An 18,025-nucleotide genomic window follows, 5' to 3' on the forward strand; every position below is an offset into this window, starting at 1 on the left:
TTATCTTTTCCTTTCATAGAAAAATTCCCCAGTAGAGTCTGTTTGGTCAGAACCAGTGGGAAATGATTTCAAAATAGGCCATCAGCTTTCCAAGATAAGATCTGACTAATACATCCAAGTGATATAGTCAGGAAGGAACAAGCGCGAGGCCAGTGTCAAGAAAGATATCTCCAGCAAAAGAATTGACGAGTGTCAAGAGGGATATCCTTGCCGAAATCAAAGGTTATTAAACCTCAAGACCAGAGCCCATGGACAAAACAAGAAAAACAATAAGCATGATTTGGGAAATTCATGCGAGACTAAAAGGTCGGGAAAATGCAAATTTACGAGCCATGCCACGAAAGAAGAGGGATATCCCCAGCAGAAAAGGATTATCCCCAGCAAATAATATCATCCCCAACAAGTTGTGGAACGCAGAGCAAGGAAGAGAAAAGGGAAAACCATCCCAGTGGGAGTATCACAACCAACCACCGCGTTTTAAACTAACAAATTTTGTTTAAATTGAAACAGGTAAAGGAAGTGGCATTGATGACAGAAATGCAGGCCATAAGGGAGACTGTCAAACTGGGGCAGAAAATTTTCCTTTCATTTGGAAAATTTTCTGGAAGTCAGATAACCATTCAGGGTAAAATGAATATAGCACCAGTCTCAAGGGAAGTGGTCTTTGAACCAGTTTTATCCCCAGCATAACAAGTTTTAATAAAAGAAGTTGTTCCCCAGCAGACAGAACAAAGGGATGACATTTGTGCTCATAAGAGCAAAAACCATTATCATCCCCAGCAGCTTCCAGAAGAATGATGCATCAATTTGAAGGGATAAAATTCCCCAGCAGCATTATCCTCAACAACGTTATCCCAAGAAGATAACACTTTTATCCCCAGCAGTGTTGAGAGAAAATAAATTCTGAAAAAAAAAATTGAATTTGAAGGAGGGGAAGAAAGGAGACTCCCACAGTGGTATTATCCCCAGCAAGCAAGAACAAAGCAGAGCGGAGGATAAAAAATTGAAGAAGAAGTCAGACGTCCACCTGGAGAATGAGGATGAAAAATTGAAGAAGAAATCAGGCGTCCACCTGGAGAACAAGGAAGAGAAATGGAAGTATTAGTAGTCAGGCGTCCACCTGGAGAACAAGGAAGAACAGTTGAAGTATCAGCAATCAGGCATCCACCTAGAGAACAAGGAAGAACAGTTGAAATATCAGAAGTCAGGCGTCCACCTGGAGAACAAGGAAAAGCACCAAAACTGGGGCAGAAGATTTTCTGCCATTGTCGAAAAATTTCTCGGAAGAACGAGGAAATCAATTCAAGTTTTAAGAGATAGCAAGACAACACGATTCGAAGAAAAACAGTCGGAGGTAAGACAATTCCAAGATTTTGAAAATGGGATCATCCGCCCTCGAATAGGATATTTTGGGTTCATCCGCCCTCGAATAGGATATTTTGGGTTCATCCGCCCTCGAATAGGATATTTTGGGTTCATCCGCCCTCGAATAGGATATTTTGGGTTCATCCGCCCTCGAATAGGATATTTTGGGTTCATCCGCCCTCGAATAGGATATTTTGGGTTCATCCGCCCTCGAATAGGATATTTTGGGTTCATCCGCCCTCGAATAGGATATTTGGGTTCATCCGCCCTCGAATAGGATATTTGGGTTCATCCGCCCTCGAACAGGATATTTTGGGTTCATCCGCCCTCGAACAGGATATTTTGGGTTCATCCGCCCTCGAACAGGATATTTGGGTTCATCCGCCCTCGAATAGGATATTTTGGGTTCATCCGCCCTCGAATAGGATATATGGGTTCATCCACCCTCGAATAGGATATTTTGGGTTCATCCACCCTCGAATAGGATATTTTGGGTTCATCCGCCCTCGAATAGGATATTTTGGGTTCATCCGCCCTCGAATAGGATATTTTGGGTTCATCCGCCCTCGAATAGGATATTTGGGTTCATCCGCCCTCGAATAGGATATTTTGGGTTCATCCGCCCTCGAATAGGATATTTTGGGTTCATCCGCCCTCGAATAGGATATTTTGGGTTCATCCGCCCTCGAATAGGATATTTTGGGTTCATCCGCCCTCGAATAGGATATTTTGGGTTCATCCGCCCTCGAATATGATATTTTGGGTTCATCCGCCCTCGAATAGGATATTTTGGGTTCATCCGCCCTCGAATAGGATATTTTGGGTTCATCCGCCCTCGAATAGGATATTTTGGGATCATCCGCCCTCGAATAGGATATTCTGGGTTCATCCGCCCTCGAATAGGATATTCTGGGTTCATCCGCCCTCGAATAGGATATTCTGGGTTCATCCGCCCTCGAATAGGATATTTTGGGTTCATCCGCCCTCGAATAGGATATATTGGGTTCATCCGCCCTCGAATAGGATATTTGGGTTCATCCGCCCTCGAATAGGATATTTTGGGTTCATCCGCCCTCGAATAGGATATTTTGGGTTCATCCGCCCTCGAATAGGATATTCTGGGTTCATCCGCCCTCGAATAGGATATTCTGGGTTCATCCGCCCTCGAATAGGATATTCTGGGTTCATCCGCCCTCGAATAGGATATTCTGGGTTCATCCGCCCTCGAATAGGATATTCTGGGTTCATCCGCCCTCGAATAGGATATTCTGGGTTCATCCGCCCTCGAATAGGATATTTTGGGTTCATCCGCCCTCGAATAGGATTTTATTTTTTAAAGTTGTTGAAATCAGGAGCCCCCTCTGAAGAACAGAATGGCGATGTATTGGTTGAAGAGAGGAATGACATTCATTTTTAAAGTTGTTGTTGAAGTTGGGAGCCCGCCCATAGAACAGAGGCATACATTTCAGTCTTTAATTTTCAAGCATTGAACTTGGGAGCCCGCCCAGATAACAGAGGCATACATTTCAAGTCTTTAATTTTCAAGTATTAAAATTGGGAGCCCGCCCAGATAACAGAGGCATACATTTCAAAATCAAGTCAGAGGACAATAAAACAGAGGGTTACAATAGGAATCCCCAGCAGGAAACAATAAAATTCCCCGGCACAGGGAAACAGAAGGTTGCAACAAGAGGTCACAGTACAAACTCAAGTACATGTGTCAAAAGAAGTAAAGCACCGAAAGAAATGCAAGCAGACAAGGAAGCAAGGCAACAAAAACAAATTGTACTCTAGCCTAGCTTCTTGTTTTTTTAAGCACGGTGTAACAAGGAGATCGGTAAGCAGTAGTAATAACATGCAACAACAGTAACATTGCAGTCCAACGGTAGTCCCAGCTACCAAAATTTCTCGAACTACATTGACCTGATTCCTGTTTAGCCCAGGATATGTAGGAAACCTTTGAAGCAAAGGTTTGGTCAAATCTTTTTCAAAAAATGCTTCAACGGAGTACTCGGATGGGCAAAAATCGCTCGCTTTATCTTTGCACGAAAACCCTTCATGTCTCCGGGCAAAGAGGGGCAGCTGTAAGCACGTGATTTTTGCCCTATATGAGAATTACTCCCAAAAAATTCAAAAATAAAATGATTTTTCTTTGGTGTACAATTTTGTGATATTTTGAAGAATTATTTGTATTTGTCTGTGCGTGTTTATTCGCTAAATTAATAAAAAATACAAAAATATGTCGCATTTTGCATGTAGGATTTAATTCTACAATTGTTAGTAATTAAAATTGTTTTACAAAAATTAAAAATTACAAAAATAGGCATCGTTTGCATTTTTAGCATTTAATGTCCAAATATACAATTTTATGCTTAATTAATACTTAATTGTGCGTTAATTGTTATTGAGAGTTAATTTGCGCCTTTATAACTTAATTTAGTTCTTAATAATAGTTTAAGTATTTTTATAATTTAGTTTTAGAAAAATAAAAGAAGAAAAGAGAGCGAAAATATAAAGAAAGTCGGAATTGGGCCTCTTCTTCAATTTCAAGCTATAGGCCCAAAAAATGGCCCAATCTTCCCTACGACCCAGTCCATTTCGAACTGGGTCGACCCAGTCCATTAACCCAACACCCCTTCTTCATTTTTGTCCAACACAAAACAAAACCAAAAAAAAAATAAAAAATAAAATAAAAAGTGAATTATCACTATTAATAGTTTTATTTTTTGTTTTTTTATATATATAAAAAAAATCCGAAAATATTTTATTTTATTTATTATTTTTATTTTAAAAAAAATATATATATATATATAGTAATTTCGGAAATGATTTTAAAAAAATAAAAAATAAAAAAATAAAAAAATGTAAAAGAATGTAGAAAATTTAAAAAAAAAGTAAAAAGTTTTAAAAAATTTAAAAGTAAAAGAAGGTTGGAATTAAAAAATAAATATAAAGATATCTGAAAATTTAAAAAATTTAAAGTAATTGAAAGTAGCATTTTTAAAAGAAAAAGAAAAGATAGTGGTTTATTTTTTAAAGAAAAGTTAAATAAAGTGAGATTCTCTTTTAAAAAAATAAAAAGTGGGATTTTAAATAAGATAAAGTAATTAAAGTTGGAATTTTAAAAATAAAAGTAAATAAAGGTGGGATTTCTTTTTCTAAAAAAATAAAAGCAATTTGTAAGTGAGATTTCTTTTAATTAAAAAAATAATAAAATAATAAAAAACAAATCTGAAAATTTCGAAAATTTTGCTATAAATAGAAGAGAAAATTTAGGAAGAAGGGTGAAAAAAAAAAGAGAGGAAAAACTAGATAGAGAGAAGACAAAAAAGAGGGGGCGGAGTGAGAAGTATACACCCGATATACATTCTGGATACACTGAATATACAGGGACAGAATTCATTTTGGAGAGTTTTGAAGTTGAAAAGAATAGTTACTGTTTCATTGCCTCGCTTAAGATCTGAAATAGTCAGAACCTTCCTGCCTTTTACTTCTTCTCTATACTTGGAGTCGTTTATAGTCTTCTGGTTTACTACTATTCCTACTGTTACTGGTCTATTCATGTGTTGCTGGACTGTCGTTGTTGTGCTACATTGTTACTACTGTTGCTGCTTCTCAGCTTCATCTTCTCTTGTTTTCCAATACCAGGTACATGTCTTTTAAATTTTAAGTTGGAAAGAGATTCAACATGACTCATCAATGAAGTTTGAATTGAAATTCTGTTTTCTATTTGTCCAAGTTCATCAATTTAAATTTCATTTTTGTTTTATGTTAGTTAATTAGTAGTGAATTCAATTTGATAGCTATAAGCTAATTGTCTTACTTTGAAAGTTCGTATAAAGATTTGTAATAATATTAGTTCATTATCTCATTAGTTTAATCATATTAAATTGTCAAAGTAGGGAATATGGCATGAATGTTGGTCATTATTTAATTTTGTTGTTAGTTAAGCAAGAAGTGATGTAGAAGTGCCAAGAAAATTACAGTAGTGATATTTATTGTTAAATAAGGTTAAGATGGTGTTGTTGGTATATTTTTATAAGATAATAGATGTGTGTATAAACGTTGGCGAAAGGTGATATGATGTAGCTTGTTACAATGTTAAAATGTTATGAATGTTTACGATATACAGTTAAGTTGCATGTAAGGTAATTTTATTGAATTAACTTGTATAATAATTCCTTTCTTATAAACTCGATACCTATATACCTTCATAAGACAAATTGATCAAATAATTAGGCTTATTAGATTAAAAGCGATTATATGAGAATGAAACGAGATGTATAAGTACCAATTGCAACACTTGATATCAATGGTAATTAGAAATAGAATTTGCATTAAGTAAATCATGAAAAAAAATTTGGAAAATATTTCCTTCCTTTATGAATCATTCATTTTCAGTTTTATATGCAATTTATTCTTTGATATATATATATATATATATGTCATATTTGTTTTTTTTAAAATAATATTAATCATATTTGTATTCTGTCCTTTGAAATTGAATAGTTGAAATGAATATAACTTATATTCGGAAAATATAATCAACGGTCAACATTTAATAAATTGTAAATTCTTTTCAAAGAATTTAAGGGCACCTTAAATGGGAATTTATCATGATTTTCACATAAAAATGTATAGATATAATAAACAATTTGTGGAAAATCCCTAATATCATTACGAATATTTTGCACAATTAGGGATACGTTCGCGTACCCTGATTATATTTTTAAAAGCAAAAATTCGGACTATGCGTACGCGCAATTTCGAACGAATATTTAATAAAAGGATTTTTCCAAAAGGCGTTAAATCAATTTCATAAAAACCCGAGATGTACGGTTCATTATTCAAGAAAAACAAATATTCTTGATCCAACACAATTTCGAAAAATGATTGCTTAATAAATATATTATAAAAAGTTATTGTGTACACGTACGCGTGACACAAGTCCGCAATTTTTTTAACACGAATATACGTACGCGTAATTCGATTCAAAGAAGGGTCATCAATAAGCGGTAGTAAAAACATGTAACATCAATGTATTTAATAAAATCAAGGTAATTAAGCCAATAATAAAAACAGTTAAGCGACCGTGCTAGAACCACGGAATCCGGAAATGCCTAACACCTTCTTCCGGATTAACAGAATTCCTTACTCAGGATTTCTGGTTCGCAGAATAATAAACAGAGTCATATTCTCCTCGATTCAGGGATTATAATTGGTGACTTGGGACGCCTTAAAATTCCCAGGTGGCGACTCTAAAACAAATAAACAAATCCCGTTTCGACTGTCCTTCAATTGGAGAAAACTCCCCACGCGCCCTGCGGGCGCGGCGAAAAGGAGGTGCGACAGTGAGGTCTGATTGTGGTGATGAGTACTATGGAAAATATGATGAGTCTGGTCAATATGTGGGGCCTTTTGCTTTATTTTTGCAAGAATGTGGGATAGTAGCACAATATACCATGCCAGGTACTCCTGAGCAGAATGGTGTGGCTGAAAGAAGGAGTCGTACTCTTATGGAAATGGTGAGAAGTATGATGTCAAGGACTAGGCTACCTGAGTATCTTTGGGGTGAAGCCTTAAAAACAGCTAGCTATATCCTTAATAGAGTTCCTACAAAATCTGTCTTGAAAACTCCCTTTGAACTATGGACAACCCGAAAATCTAGCTTGAATCATTTTCACATTTGGGGATGTCCAGCTGAAGTTCGTATTTATTCACCCACAGAAAAGAAAACTGATCCTAAAACTACCTGTTGTTTCTTTATAGGCTATCTTGATCACTCTAAAGGTTTTAGATGTTTTTTGTCTTGGCGTGGCACTAGAATCGTTGAGTCTATTAACACAAAATTTCTTGAGCATGATGTTTGTGATTGTGATTGTTCATGTGGTAAGGAAATTGTATTAAAAGAGAAGGAAGTCATTGTCCCTGTACCTGTTGTACATGAAAAGGTGATAAACCAACGTATTTATGAAGGGGAGAATCAAGAGTACAACGACGCAGATCGCAAATTTCCTGAGCAAAATATACACAATGAACCACTCCGCAGGTCATAAAGAGAAAGAAGGTCTGCCATCTCTGATGATTTTATCGTGTATGTGACTGAAAATCTTAGTGATACTGGAGAGCTGACTGGTCCTTTATCATATGCTCAAGCTATTTCCTCTCCATGTGTTGATAAATAGCGCGAGGCAATGAAAGATGAAATGTGCTCCATGGAGCACAATAAAGTGTGGGAGTTAGTAGAATTGCCTGTAGGTTTTAGGACTATTGGTTGTAAATGAGTATTTAAAACCAAAAGAGACTCCAAGAGAAACATAGACCATTATAAAGGAAAGTTGGTTGCTAAGGATAATAGTCAGAAAGAAGGTATTGATTATAAAGAAACTTTTTCTCCTGTTTCATCTAAGGATGCGTTTAGAGTTGTGATAGCTCTTGTGGACCATTTTGATCTAGAGTTGCACCAGATGGATGTTAAAGCTGCTTTCCTAATGGGACTCTGCTTCAAGAAGTTTACATAGTTCAACCTGAAGGGTTTAAAGAAGCTGGTAAAGAACATCTAGTGTGCAACTTAACAAATTAACATATGGGCTTAAACAAGCCTCTAGGCAGTGGTACTTGAAATTTGATGAAATTATTACAAAATTTGGATATGTGAAAAATAAGCTTGATGAATGTGTTTATCTTAAAATAGCTAATGGTAGTTTCATTATTATGGTTATCCATGTTGATGATATTCTTCTTGCCACAAATGATTTGGGCTTGATGAATGAGACCAAACAATTTTTGTCTAGGTCTGATATGAAAGATCTTAGTGAAGCCTCTTTTGTTCTTGGGATAGAAATTAAAAAAGACAAGTCACATGGTTTATTAGGTTTATCACAACGTTCCTACATTGAGAGTGTTATTAAAACTTTCAATATGCAAGACTGCAGACCTGGTGTGACACCTGTTGTAAAAGGAGATAAACTTAGTAAAGATCAATGTCCGAAAAATAAAGTTGAAATGAGAACCATCAAAGATATGCCATATGCATGTGTTGTTGGTTGTTTGATGTACATACAGGTTTGTACAAGACCTGATATTGCATTTGCTGTTAACATGTTGGGAAGATTTTCTTCTAATCCTGGGTGGGTACATTGGGTGGCTGCAAAGAAAGTGATGAGATATCTACAACGCATTAAAGACTTCATGCTTGTGTACAAAAAGGTTGATGATCTGGATCTTCTAGTATATTCAGATTATGATTTTGTAGGTTGTCAAGACACTATGAAATCAACTTCTGGGTATATTTTTATGTTGGGCGGAGGTGCTATTTCTTGAAAAAGTAAAAAAATAGAGCATCACTGCTACATCTACAATGGAAGTTGAGTTTATTGCTTGTTTTGAGACTGCTTCACATGTTGTTTGGATGAAGAATTTTCTTACTAAATTGCAAATTGTGGATTTTATATCTAAGCCGGTGACTATCTTTTGTGACAATAGTGTAGTTGTGTTCTTCTCTAAGAACAACAAGAGAACAAGAGGCTCTAAGCATGTTAGCCTTAAGTTTCTTAAGGTTAGAGACATGTAAAAGAAGGTGATATACGTATTGAACAAAATCTATGTTGGTTGATCCTTTGACTAAAGGTCTTAGTCCTGTAGTATTTAATGAACATACTAAAAATATGGGTATTTTAGAGTCTTTTGATGTGCTTTAGTTAGTAGGAGTTATTTTGTAGCTGCTGATTGAGATATTGCTTTTAATAAATTCTAATTTTATACACGCTTGTGTTATTTTATAATTGTTATGCTTATTGACTAACATGATAATTTATTTATTTTTATTTCCAATTAGATATTGCATAAACTCATGATATCTTTGAGTTTTGCTGCTTGTTGCCTTGATTATCCCCGGTAAGGCACAAGGAAAATCTCCTAATGTGACAAGATTTTAATATCATTTAATATGGAGGCTCTTGATGTGATATGATTATTATATCACTTGGAGGATTATTTCTTTCTAAGAGGTGTGAATCTATTCACCTTGATTAAAAAGATAATATGCTTAGCACATATGTTTGATCCATGTTGATGGAAATTCTAGCATATGTGGTCGTAGATAGAATTCATATCTTAAAATAGTGTGATGCCTGCTATGATTCATTGTTAGTCTTCTCTATTGAGACTGGATGGATCGTTATATGGGTCATTCTATCCTTGGCTATATGAGTAGTGTGGCCACTGCAGAGTTTAAAATCTTTTTTTTTCAAAATGATTTTCTTAAAACTCAAAAGTTTTAAAATTATTTTCTTGTCCTCAATTAACGTTGGCGTCCAAGTGGGAGAATGTTGAATTTGGACTTACGTTAATTGGTTATAGCCTGAAAGGATAGTGAAGTTGCCCAAGTGGTGGATAAATAAAAGGCCTGATATTAAATATTTATGTGTGGATAAGTGAGACCCAATAACTATTGTCTTGTGATGGGTAGACACTCTTTATAAATAGAGGCCAACCTCCATTTCCCTAGCTATTAGTAAACCCTAGCGTATTCTACCTCTTGAATACGTGGTAACAGTACACGCTCCATCAGTCAAGTTTTTCGGGCTGTGTTAACGGTACGCTTCTTGAACCTATTTCAAAATTATGTTTATGTTTGTATTTTAATCTCTGCTATGATTGCGTATTAATTATCTTACACTTTTTCCTAAAGATGTATTCACGAGTAAAAAGTGTTTATCACAAAATATATTTCTCAAAGTTCGATTATTGGTTGTTAGCCAAAGTTGGCGACGTGCGTGACCTTTTTGACTTCAAATGTGAAGATAAAGAAACATTAATAAATGAAAAGGTAATAAAGTTTAAAGAAAAAAAGGATGTAGTGATCATCGCGCTTCATATGTGAATGGAAGATGATGTTTTTATTAATTAGGGTTTATAGGATTGCAAAGTTTTTGTATTATTAGTGGATGTTGCAATTAAGAAGGTCGTCTCATTAAAGTTTAATTAGTGAATTGCTTTTTAAATAATTATCAGCTTCCTCCCAACATTCCTTCCACTATATATATATATATATTGAATGTCGTCCATGTGCTTTGACACTCAGTTACTAATCACTTCCATTTTCAAGGGTCCTTATTTAAAGTCCAGAGCTTCCTCGACCTTTCTAATTTCTATTATATACTTTTTCTATTTGCCCGTTATAAAGAACTTAACTTTCAATATCATTGTAAGGTATTAAAAAAAAAAATTAAGGGGTCATTTGGTATGAGGTATAAGAAGGTATCGTGCTGGTACAAAAATTTAATACCACCTTAATACTTTGTTTGGTTAGCAAACCTTGTAAGTTATTCTGGGATTAAAATTAGTACCGGAATAACTTGTACCTTGTAGAGGGTGGGGTAATTAGTGCCGGGATAACTTATACCTTCTTCTTAGAAATTATACAATTGTCATTTTTAATACAACATACAAAATAATGGATAAAAAACAATACTAGAATAACTAATCTCAGCATAGTATAACTTATCCCGGCATAAGCGTATTCAAACCAAACTACCCGTAACTCTTATATTAATACTAATTTTGTTGACTTCAAGTAATTTTTTTTTCTGGAAAAGTAAAGTTTAGAGTCGTTCGTGACGAAACGATCACGAAATTCATTGGGATCATAGGAGACAGTCTAAGGTAGGTAGAGCATTCATCCCTATGTATGCTTTACTCCTCGCCAAGAAACATTTTGTGTTTTATGTTTTTTATTCTAATTAAGTATATATATTTGACTGTAACCTTATATATTATCTTGATCTACAATTAAGGATTTGATGACTTAACATGCACAACATTATTATGCCTAGCCGGTAAATCTACTTTTTTCTTCAATTTTTTGAATAAAAAGCGAAAGTTTACATCTATATGAGAGTCTGAGACTTATGTGGTTGAAAAATTAAGTGTGAATAGTGACTACCGATCGACTATGTATAATTTTTTTTTTATATGTATGTCCAATGATGCTCGAAAGTGACCTGATAATAATGAAGATGGGAAGTTCTAAAAAAAGTATCGAGTCTCAGATTCAATTTTGTTGTTTTAGTCCCACTACCGAAGTGGGGTGACATGAAATTTACCAACTTAAAATGAGAAATAAATTTATTTTTTATATAATCCGTTCATCGGATGACTTCGGTTAATTATTCAAGTCCATCTACAAAGCTTTCTAGAATTTTTGAATCTAGAGGTACTCCTCAACCTCTCGCCTACATGCACTAGGATAGAAACAAGAAAAACTTTACTATAATTTTCTAATTTCTATCTTAAGAGGGAAAAGAAAGGGAGGATAACAAAAATCGGATACTTTGTGTCACTGTTGATTATTTATTATCCCGGTAACGAAAGAGTTGGGAAAATAGCTCGCGATAGATTTTAAAGTAGGCTCGCAAAAAATTTCAGCAAGTTTTTTGATTTAGTGCTGAAAAACTCAAGTGATGTGTCATGATTTTGCCACAAATCATGACCGTTCATCAGAATTTTCAGCTGATCACCAGAACTTTTCAGCATTTGTGGCTCAAATCATGCTTCAATATTCTAGTGATTATCAGAATTAATTTCCAAAATATAGATGAGCGTGCTTCAAAAGTTTGACCGAATTTTTTTTCCCGAGCGGGATTAAAATTTAAACAGTGGCTCTAAAAAATCCATCCAACACAATTTTTAGAAAAAGAAGGGTCTAGCCACAGAAAAGATAAATCAAGAGCTTCGTCCACTATCACAATGGAATTGTATATGGTCAAAATTGGGCTTGCCCTTTTTTATGATTAATTAAGATCGGGGCGTGACAGACCAGGGTTCGACCCTATGTCATACCGGACCGTGACACGAAGTTAGATGGCCAAGCTCGTGACTTAGGGACTGATCGAGATCGAGACCGAGCGGGATAGAGATCGAGCAAGATCGAGGGAAGCCTGCAGGGCCAAATAACGGAAAGCCAAGATATCCGTGATCGGGCAAGTATCACAGCGGAAATCTCGTCACGTATCAAGAAGAGGCCGATTAATCAGCTAATCATAGGATTTCTTGCCATATTTAGGATTGTATTAATGGTGGGATTCCCCTATTATATAAAGGGGGTCTGATAATTTGTAATAAGGATCATATGCACGTTACATAAAGCAATATACTATCGTCTTCTTAAGCTCTCAATACTCTGTTATTATGTTTATACTTTTCAACAAAATACTTGTTTGATTCGAAGGCGACCTAGCTCGAGGATCAAAGCTATACATCTCTTTTGGTTTTCTTTATTTCTATTTGTAGTTAATTTCAGTAACAATATTGTATTTTTCTCAGTTTGTGCCAAGTAAAATCATGTGTCTTTAAAACTACAATATAAATTTAATTGTTATCCGTTTTTAGGGTAAAACGTTTGGTGCCCACCGTGGGGCTAAGGATAATAGTGATTGCCTGGTACAAATTTTCGTAACACACACTATTTTACACTTGTTCATTGAAGTATCTTTGATTACAAGATTAAAAAATGTCAAACTCTCATTCAACACCTTAACATATTGACAATGATCTCAGCCAACATGGTGAAAACGAGAACATTGCACCAGGAAACGATGTACCCCCTGCTGGCCTCGATGGAATTCCGGTTATAGATCTAATCGACGTGAGTTCGCATGTAGCCATCAATGAAAATTTGGCTGTCGATCCACAAAGCAACATTCGCGGGGGTATCCGATCAGCTACTCAGAACGCACATATCGGCGAAGATGGCGGGATCAACCTGCGGGTGATATTCGAAATGTTGCAGGCCCAACATGCAGCAATAGCCCAACTCTAAAATCAGAACCACACTTCGAGCAGGGTCGAACTCGAGCTATCCGAGGAAGTTATACACACGGTCGAATCGACTTCTAGGAAATCAAATAAGAAGTAATCGGAGACCAACCCTACTATATAAAAATGCTCGAAGAATTGACAGCGAATCGAGATAGTGGAAAAGAAGATCGAGGAAAGCAATAAGAAGGTGGAAACCTATAACTCCAGGATCGACCAAATCTCAGGGGCACCACCAATATTGAAAGGACTAGATTCCAAAAAGTTTGTACAAAAACCTTTTCCCCCAAGTAAGGCTCCGAAGCCAATCCCTAAGAAGTTCCGTATGCCTGAAATTCCTAAGTATAACGGGAAGACTGATGAGAAATGAGAAATGATCTGGTAGAAACTTTGCACAGAATAAGATGAGAAATGATCGAAGTCAAAGTTCACGGGGACTCATGAGCAAGAGTGGTTTCGACCGGATGTCGGGCCCAAAGAACCATCACGACTATCAGAGTATAACTTCAACATTAATGCGTCCTCCATCATATATTCCATCGGACATATCAAAGATACTAGATGGCCTCGACCTTTGCAGACCGATCCAGCCCAGAAAAATCCCAACCAAGTGTGCAAGTATCATGGTACCCATGGCCATAAAATAGAAGATTACAGACAACTAAGGGAGGAAGTAGCCCGATTGTTCAACGAGGGTTACCTTCAAGAATTCTTAAGTGATACGGACAAGAATCACATCAAAAATAGAGATTCAAATAGACAGAATGAGAAAGAAGTGCCACAACACGTGATTCACATCGTTGGAGGGGTCGATACTCCTCAAGGACCAATATTTAAACGCACCAAGGTGTCGATCACAAGGGAGAAGCGAACTCGGGATTACGTACCAGAAGGAACATTGTCTTTCAATGACGAGGATGCAGAAGGGATCGCACAACCTCATAATGACACACTGGTAATATCTGTACTTATGAATAAAACTCAAGTTAAACGTGTTTTAATCAATCCAGGTAGCTCGGCCAATATTATTCGGTCGAGGGTTGTTGAACAGCTCGGACTACAGGATCAGGTTGTGCCGCGGCTCGAGTGTTAAATGGATTCAACATGGCATGTGAAACCACCAAAGGAGAGATAACGTTTCTAGTCAACGTGGCTGGGACCGTCCAAGAAATGAACTTCCGTGTGATCGAGAGTGATATGAGGTATAATGTCCTATTTTGGAGGTTGTGGATCCACAATATGAGGGCAGTACCCTCGACCCTTCACCAGGTTCTAAAGTTCCCAACGCTAGAGGGAATCAAAGCAGTTTACCGGGAGTAACCCGCCTCCAAGGAAATGCTTGTCGTCGACGAAGTGATACTAATATCGGCGCTCTCATCAACAAAAAGATCAAGCTCGAAGGGAAAACAAGAGGTTAAATAGCAACCACAAACACCGACCTCGACCCAATCCGTGAAGCAGGGGACTGGCGAGGATGATGACTCTGGGGTTCCTCGATCTTTCATAATCTTCGATGATTCCGACGCACCAAGTCAACAGTCGAAGAGTTAGAACAAATTATACTGATCGAACATCAGTCCGAATGAAAGGTATACCTGGGCACGAGGCTAGCCCCCGAGCTCAGGGGAAAACTTATTCAATTCCTTAAAACTAATATGGATTGCTTTGCTTGGTCCCATCTCGATATGACAGGGATCCCATCAAAAATCACCACCCATAAACTAATACTAGACCCGACGTTCCATTCGATAAAGCAAAAAAGAAGACCCCAGCCCGTGGTCAAACACGCTTTCATCAAAGACAAAATAACTAAACTTCTCAATATAGGATCCATCTTGGAGGTAAAATATCCCGAATGGTTAGCGAATGTAGTAGTAGTCCCTAAGAAGGGAAACAAACTTAGAATATGTGTAGATTACAAAGACTTAAATAAAGCATGCCACAAGGATTCTTTTCCTTTGTCTAATATCGATTGCATGATCGATGCCATAGCCAGCCATGAGATCCTCAATTTTTCGATGCCTATTCTGGGTACAATCAAATACGAATGAACCCAGAAGAGTAGGAAATGACCTCGTTCATCACTAAGTATGGTATCTACTACTATAATGTAATTCCATTTGCATTAAAAAATGTCGGTGAAACCTATGAACGCCTAGTAAATCGAATGTTCGAAGAACAAATAGGGAAATCTATGGAAGTTTATGTTGATAATATGCTAGTTAAGTCCCTACGATCAGAGGACCATTTGAAGCATTTGTTGGAAACTTTCAGCATACTGAAGAAATACAACATGAAGCTCAACCTAGAAAAATTCATGTTTGGGGTCGGCTTCGGCAAATTACTCGGCTTCATGATATCAAATCGAGGAATCGAGATCAACTCCAGAAAAATCAAAGCTATCAAGGAAATCACGGTAGTAGACAATGTAAAGGCCCTGCAGAGGTTAACAGGGCGTGTAGCCGCCCTGGTAACTTTACACGGACTCCGGAATGCCAACAGGCCTTGGAGGAGCTTAAACGGTACTTGTCGAGCCCACCTCTGCTTCACACGTCGAGGGCAGACGAACAAATTTATTTATATCTGGCAGTATTAGAGATAGCATTAAGTATAGTCCTAGTCCAAGAAGAACAAGGTTCACAATTCCCTATCTATTATGTTAGTTGGACCCTAGGTGAGGTCGAAACTAGGTATCCTCTTCTAGAAAAGTTAGCACTCGCTTTGATAAGTACCTCTAGAAAACTAAAACCATACTTTCAATGTCATCCCATATGTGTTGTAACAACTTATCCTCTTCAAAATATTTTGCATAAACTTGAGCTTTGGGGACGATTGGCCAAATGGGCTGTAGAAACCAGCGGGTACAATATTGAGTATCGACCCCGAACAACTATCAAGTATCAAATCTTGGTAGACTTCGTGGTTGACTTCATGCCGGTCTTAGTACCCGAGGTTGAAAGATAACTATTAGTCAATTCGGATACGTCTTCGAGGATCTGGACACTCATTACGAACGGTGCTTCGAACGTAAAGGGGTGTGAACTCGGCATCGTGCTAAAACCACCCACCGGTAATATGGTTAGACAATCTATCAGAAATAAAATTGAATAATAATGAGGTCGAATATGATGCCATTATTGTAGGTCTCAAACTAGCCAAATGCTTGGGATTAGAGGTGATCGCAGCCAAATGCGACTCTCTCCTCATTGTAAATCAGGTTAACAGAACTTTTGAAGTTCGGGAGGAACAAATGCAAAGATACCTATATAAGATACAAATAACTCTACACCGATTCAAGGAATGGACATTGCAACATGTGCCTCGAGATCAAAATAGCGAAGCCGATGCCCTCGCAAACCTAGGGTCTTCGGTCGAAGACAACGAACTCAATTCGGGGGCTATCATACAACTCAAAAGGTTAGTGGTTGAATAAGACCATGCTGAGATAAACTCCACAAGCTTGACTTGGGATTGGAGAAACAAGTACATAGAGTATTTGAAGAACGTAAAACTTCCCTTAGATCCAAAGTAATCGAGGGCCCTGCACACAAAGGCAACCCGATTTAGCATGTTCGAAAGTGGAGCCTTACTAAGAAGTATGTTCGACGGTCTGCAAGCAATATGTCTGGGACCGGGATATACCAAGTATGTTTTGAGGGAAGTCAACGAAGGCATATGCTGGAACCACTCAGGCGCTGAATCACTGGTTCGAAAGGGAATCAGTGCCAGCTACTTTTGGGTTGATATGTAAAAAGATGTGAAGGAATTTGTGCAAAAATGTGATAAATGTCAAATACATTCTCCAATGATTCATCAACCCAGGGAGCTACTGTATTTGGTTTTATCCCCATAGCCGTTCATAAAGTGAGGGATGGACATCGTTGGCCCTCTTCTATCGGTACCAGGTAAGGCTGATGTCGCCCAAAATCACACTACAAATATAGGTTATGAGGCAGTCCAAGCATGATAAAAATCCAACGCAAGTCGGGATCAAATCCACAAGGAGTTAGATGTTGGATTAGGTATACACCTAGTGTGACTGTATGATGTGCCCATGATTGCACTTCCACATACTCAATTGTTGTTTCTACTTTTACTTTTAAGCTATTGATTGTAATTAAAAGCTAATAGACAATATTTTTGGTGTTGTTGTTTTTCAAATGATAAAAGATCTAGGATCGTGACTTTCACCTAGGTGGTTACCTAATGGGTTGTAAACTCTAGGGCAAGTTTGATTAGTCGGGTTGTAATATAGCAATAACATGCAATTACCCACTCAATACCTCTCGGTAGTTAGAGTGATTTTGCTCAATTTGGCTTTCTCAAGTCCAAATGGGTATTGCACAAAACAAGTGATAAATGCTCCAGTTGGGTCTTACTATCTCTAGACTCAACCCTTTTATTAGGCTATCAATTTCTTGAGTTTACCCTAATTATTTGTTAGCTAATTTTTCCTAGACTTAGTCTATCTTTCTCAAGTAGAGACTAGATCAAATAGGTATGAATCAACGTTTGCAACCATTAGTTCTTGAATTCAAGCAAAAACTAGGCTAAATACCATTAACCCAATCACAAACAAGCCCTAAATCAAACACCCATTAAGTACCCACACTAGGGTTGGGTCACAACTCTAGCTAGAAATTTAGCTACTCATGGAAAATGAAGAAATTATAGAAGAAACTAAGATAGAATTCATAATACTTGACTAAGGGAAAAAAATCTAATGTTTAAAAGCTAAACATGTACAATGTGACCCAATACAGTAAGTAAAAATGGCTCAGTTGCTCTCTCTAAACAAAACTTGACCTAAAAATGACAAAAACCTAAGCTGAAAATATGTGAC

The 18,025-nt window shown here is 36.9% G+C and overlaps 1 protein-coding gene across 1 annotated transcript; it reads left to right on the forward strand.

The window, feature by feature from the left end:
• Positions 1-8,079: 8,079 nt before the first annotated feature.
• On the forward strand, positions 8,080-8,688 carry LOC142176086 (secreted RxLR effector protein 161-like). The gene has a single exon (XM_075243152.1). The coding sequence runs from the start codon at positions 8,080-8,082 to the stop codon at positions 8,686-8,688; it is 609 nt and encodes a 202-aa protein (XP_075099253.1).
• Positions 8,689-18,025: the final 9,337 nt, after the last annotated feature.

Source organism: Nicotiana tabacum, chromosome 22, assembly GCF_000715075.1.
Source record: "Nicotiana tabacum cultivar K326 chromosome 22, ASM71507v2, whole genome shotgun sequence".
NCBI classification, from domain to species: Eukaryota; Viridiplantae; Streptophyta; class Magnoliopsida; order Solanales; family Solanaceae; genus Nicotiana; species Nicotiana tabacum.

Coding starts and splice junctions, on each gene's coding strand:
- LOC142176086 (XM_075243152.1), top strand. CDS start 8,080: ATGGTTATCCATGTTGATGATATTCTTCTTGCCACAAATGATTTGGGC.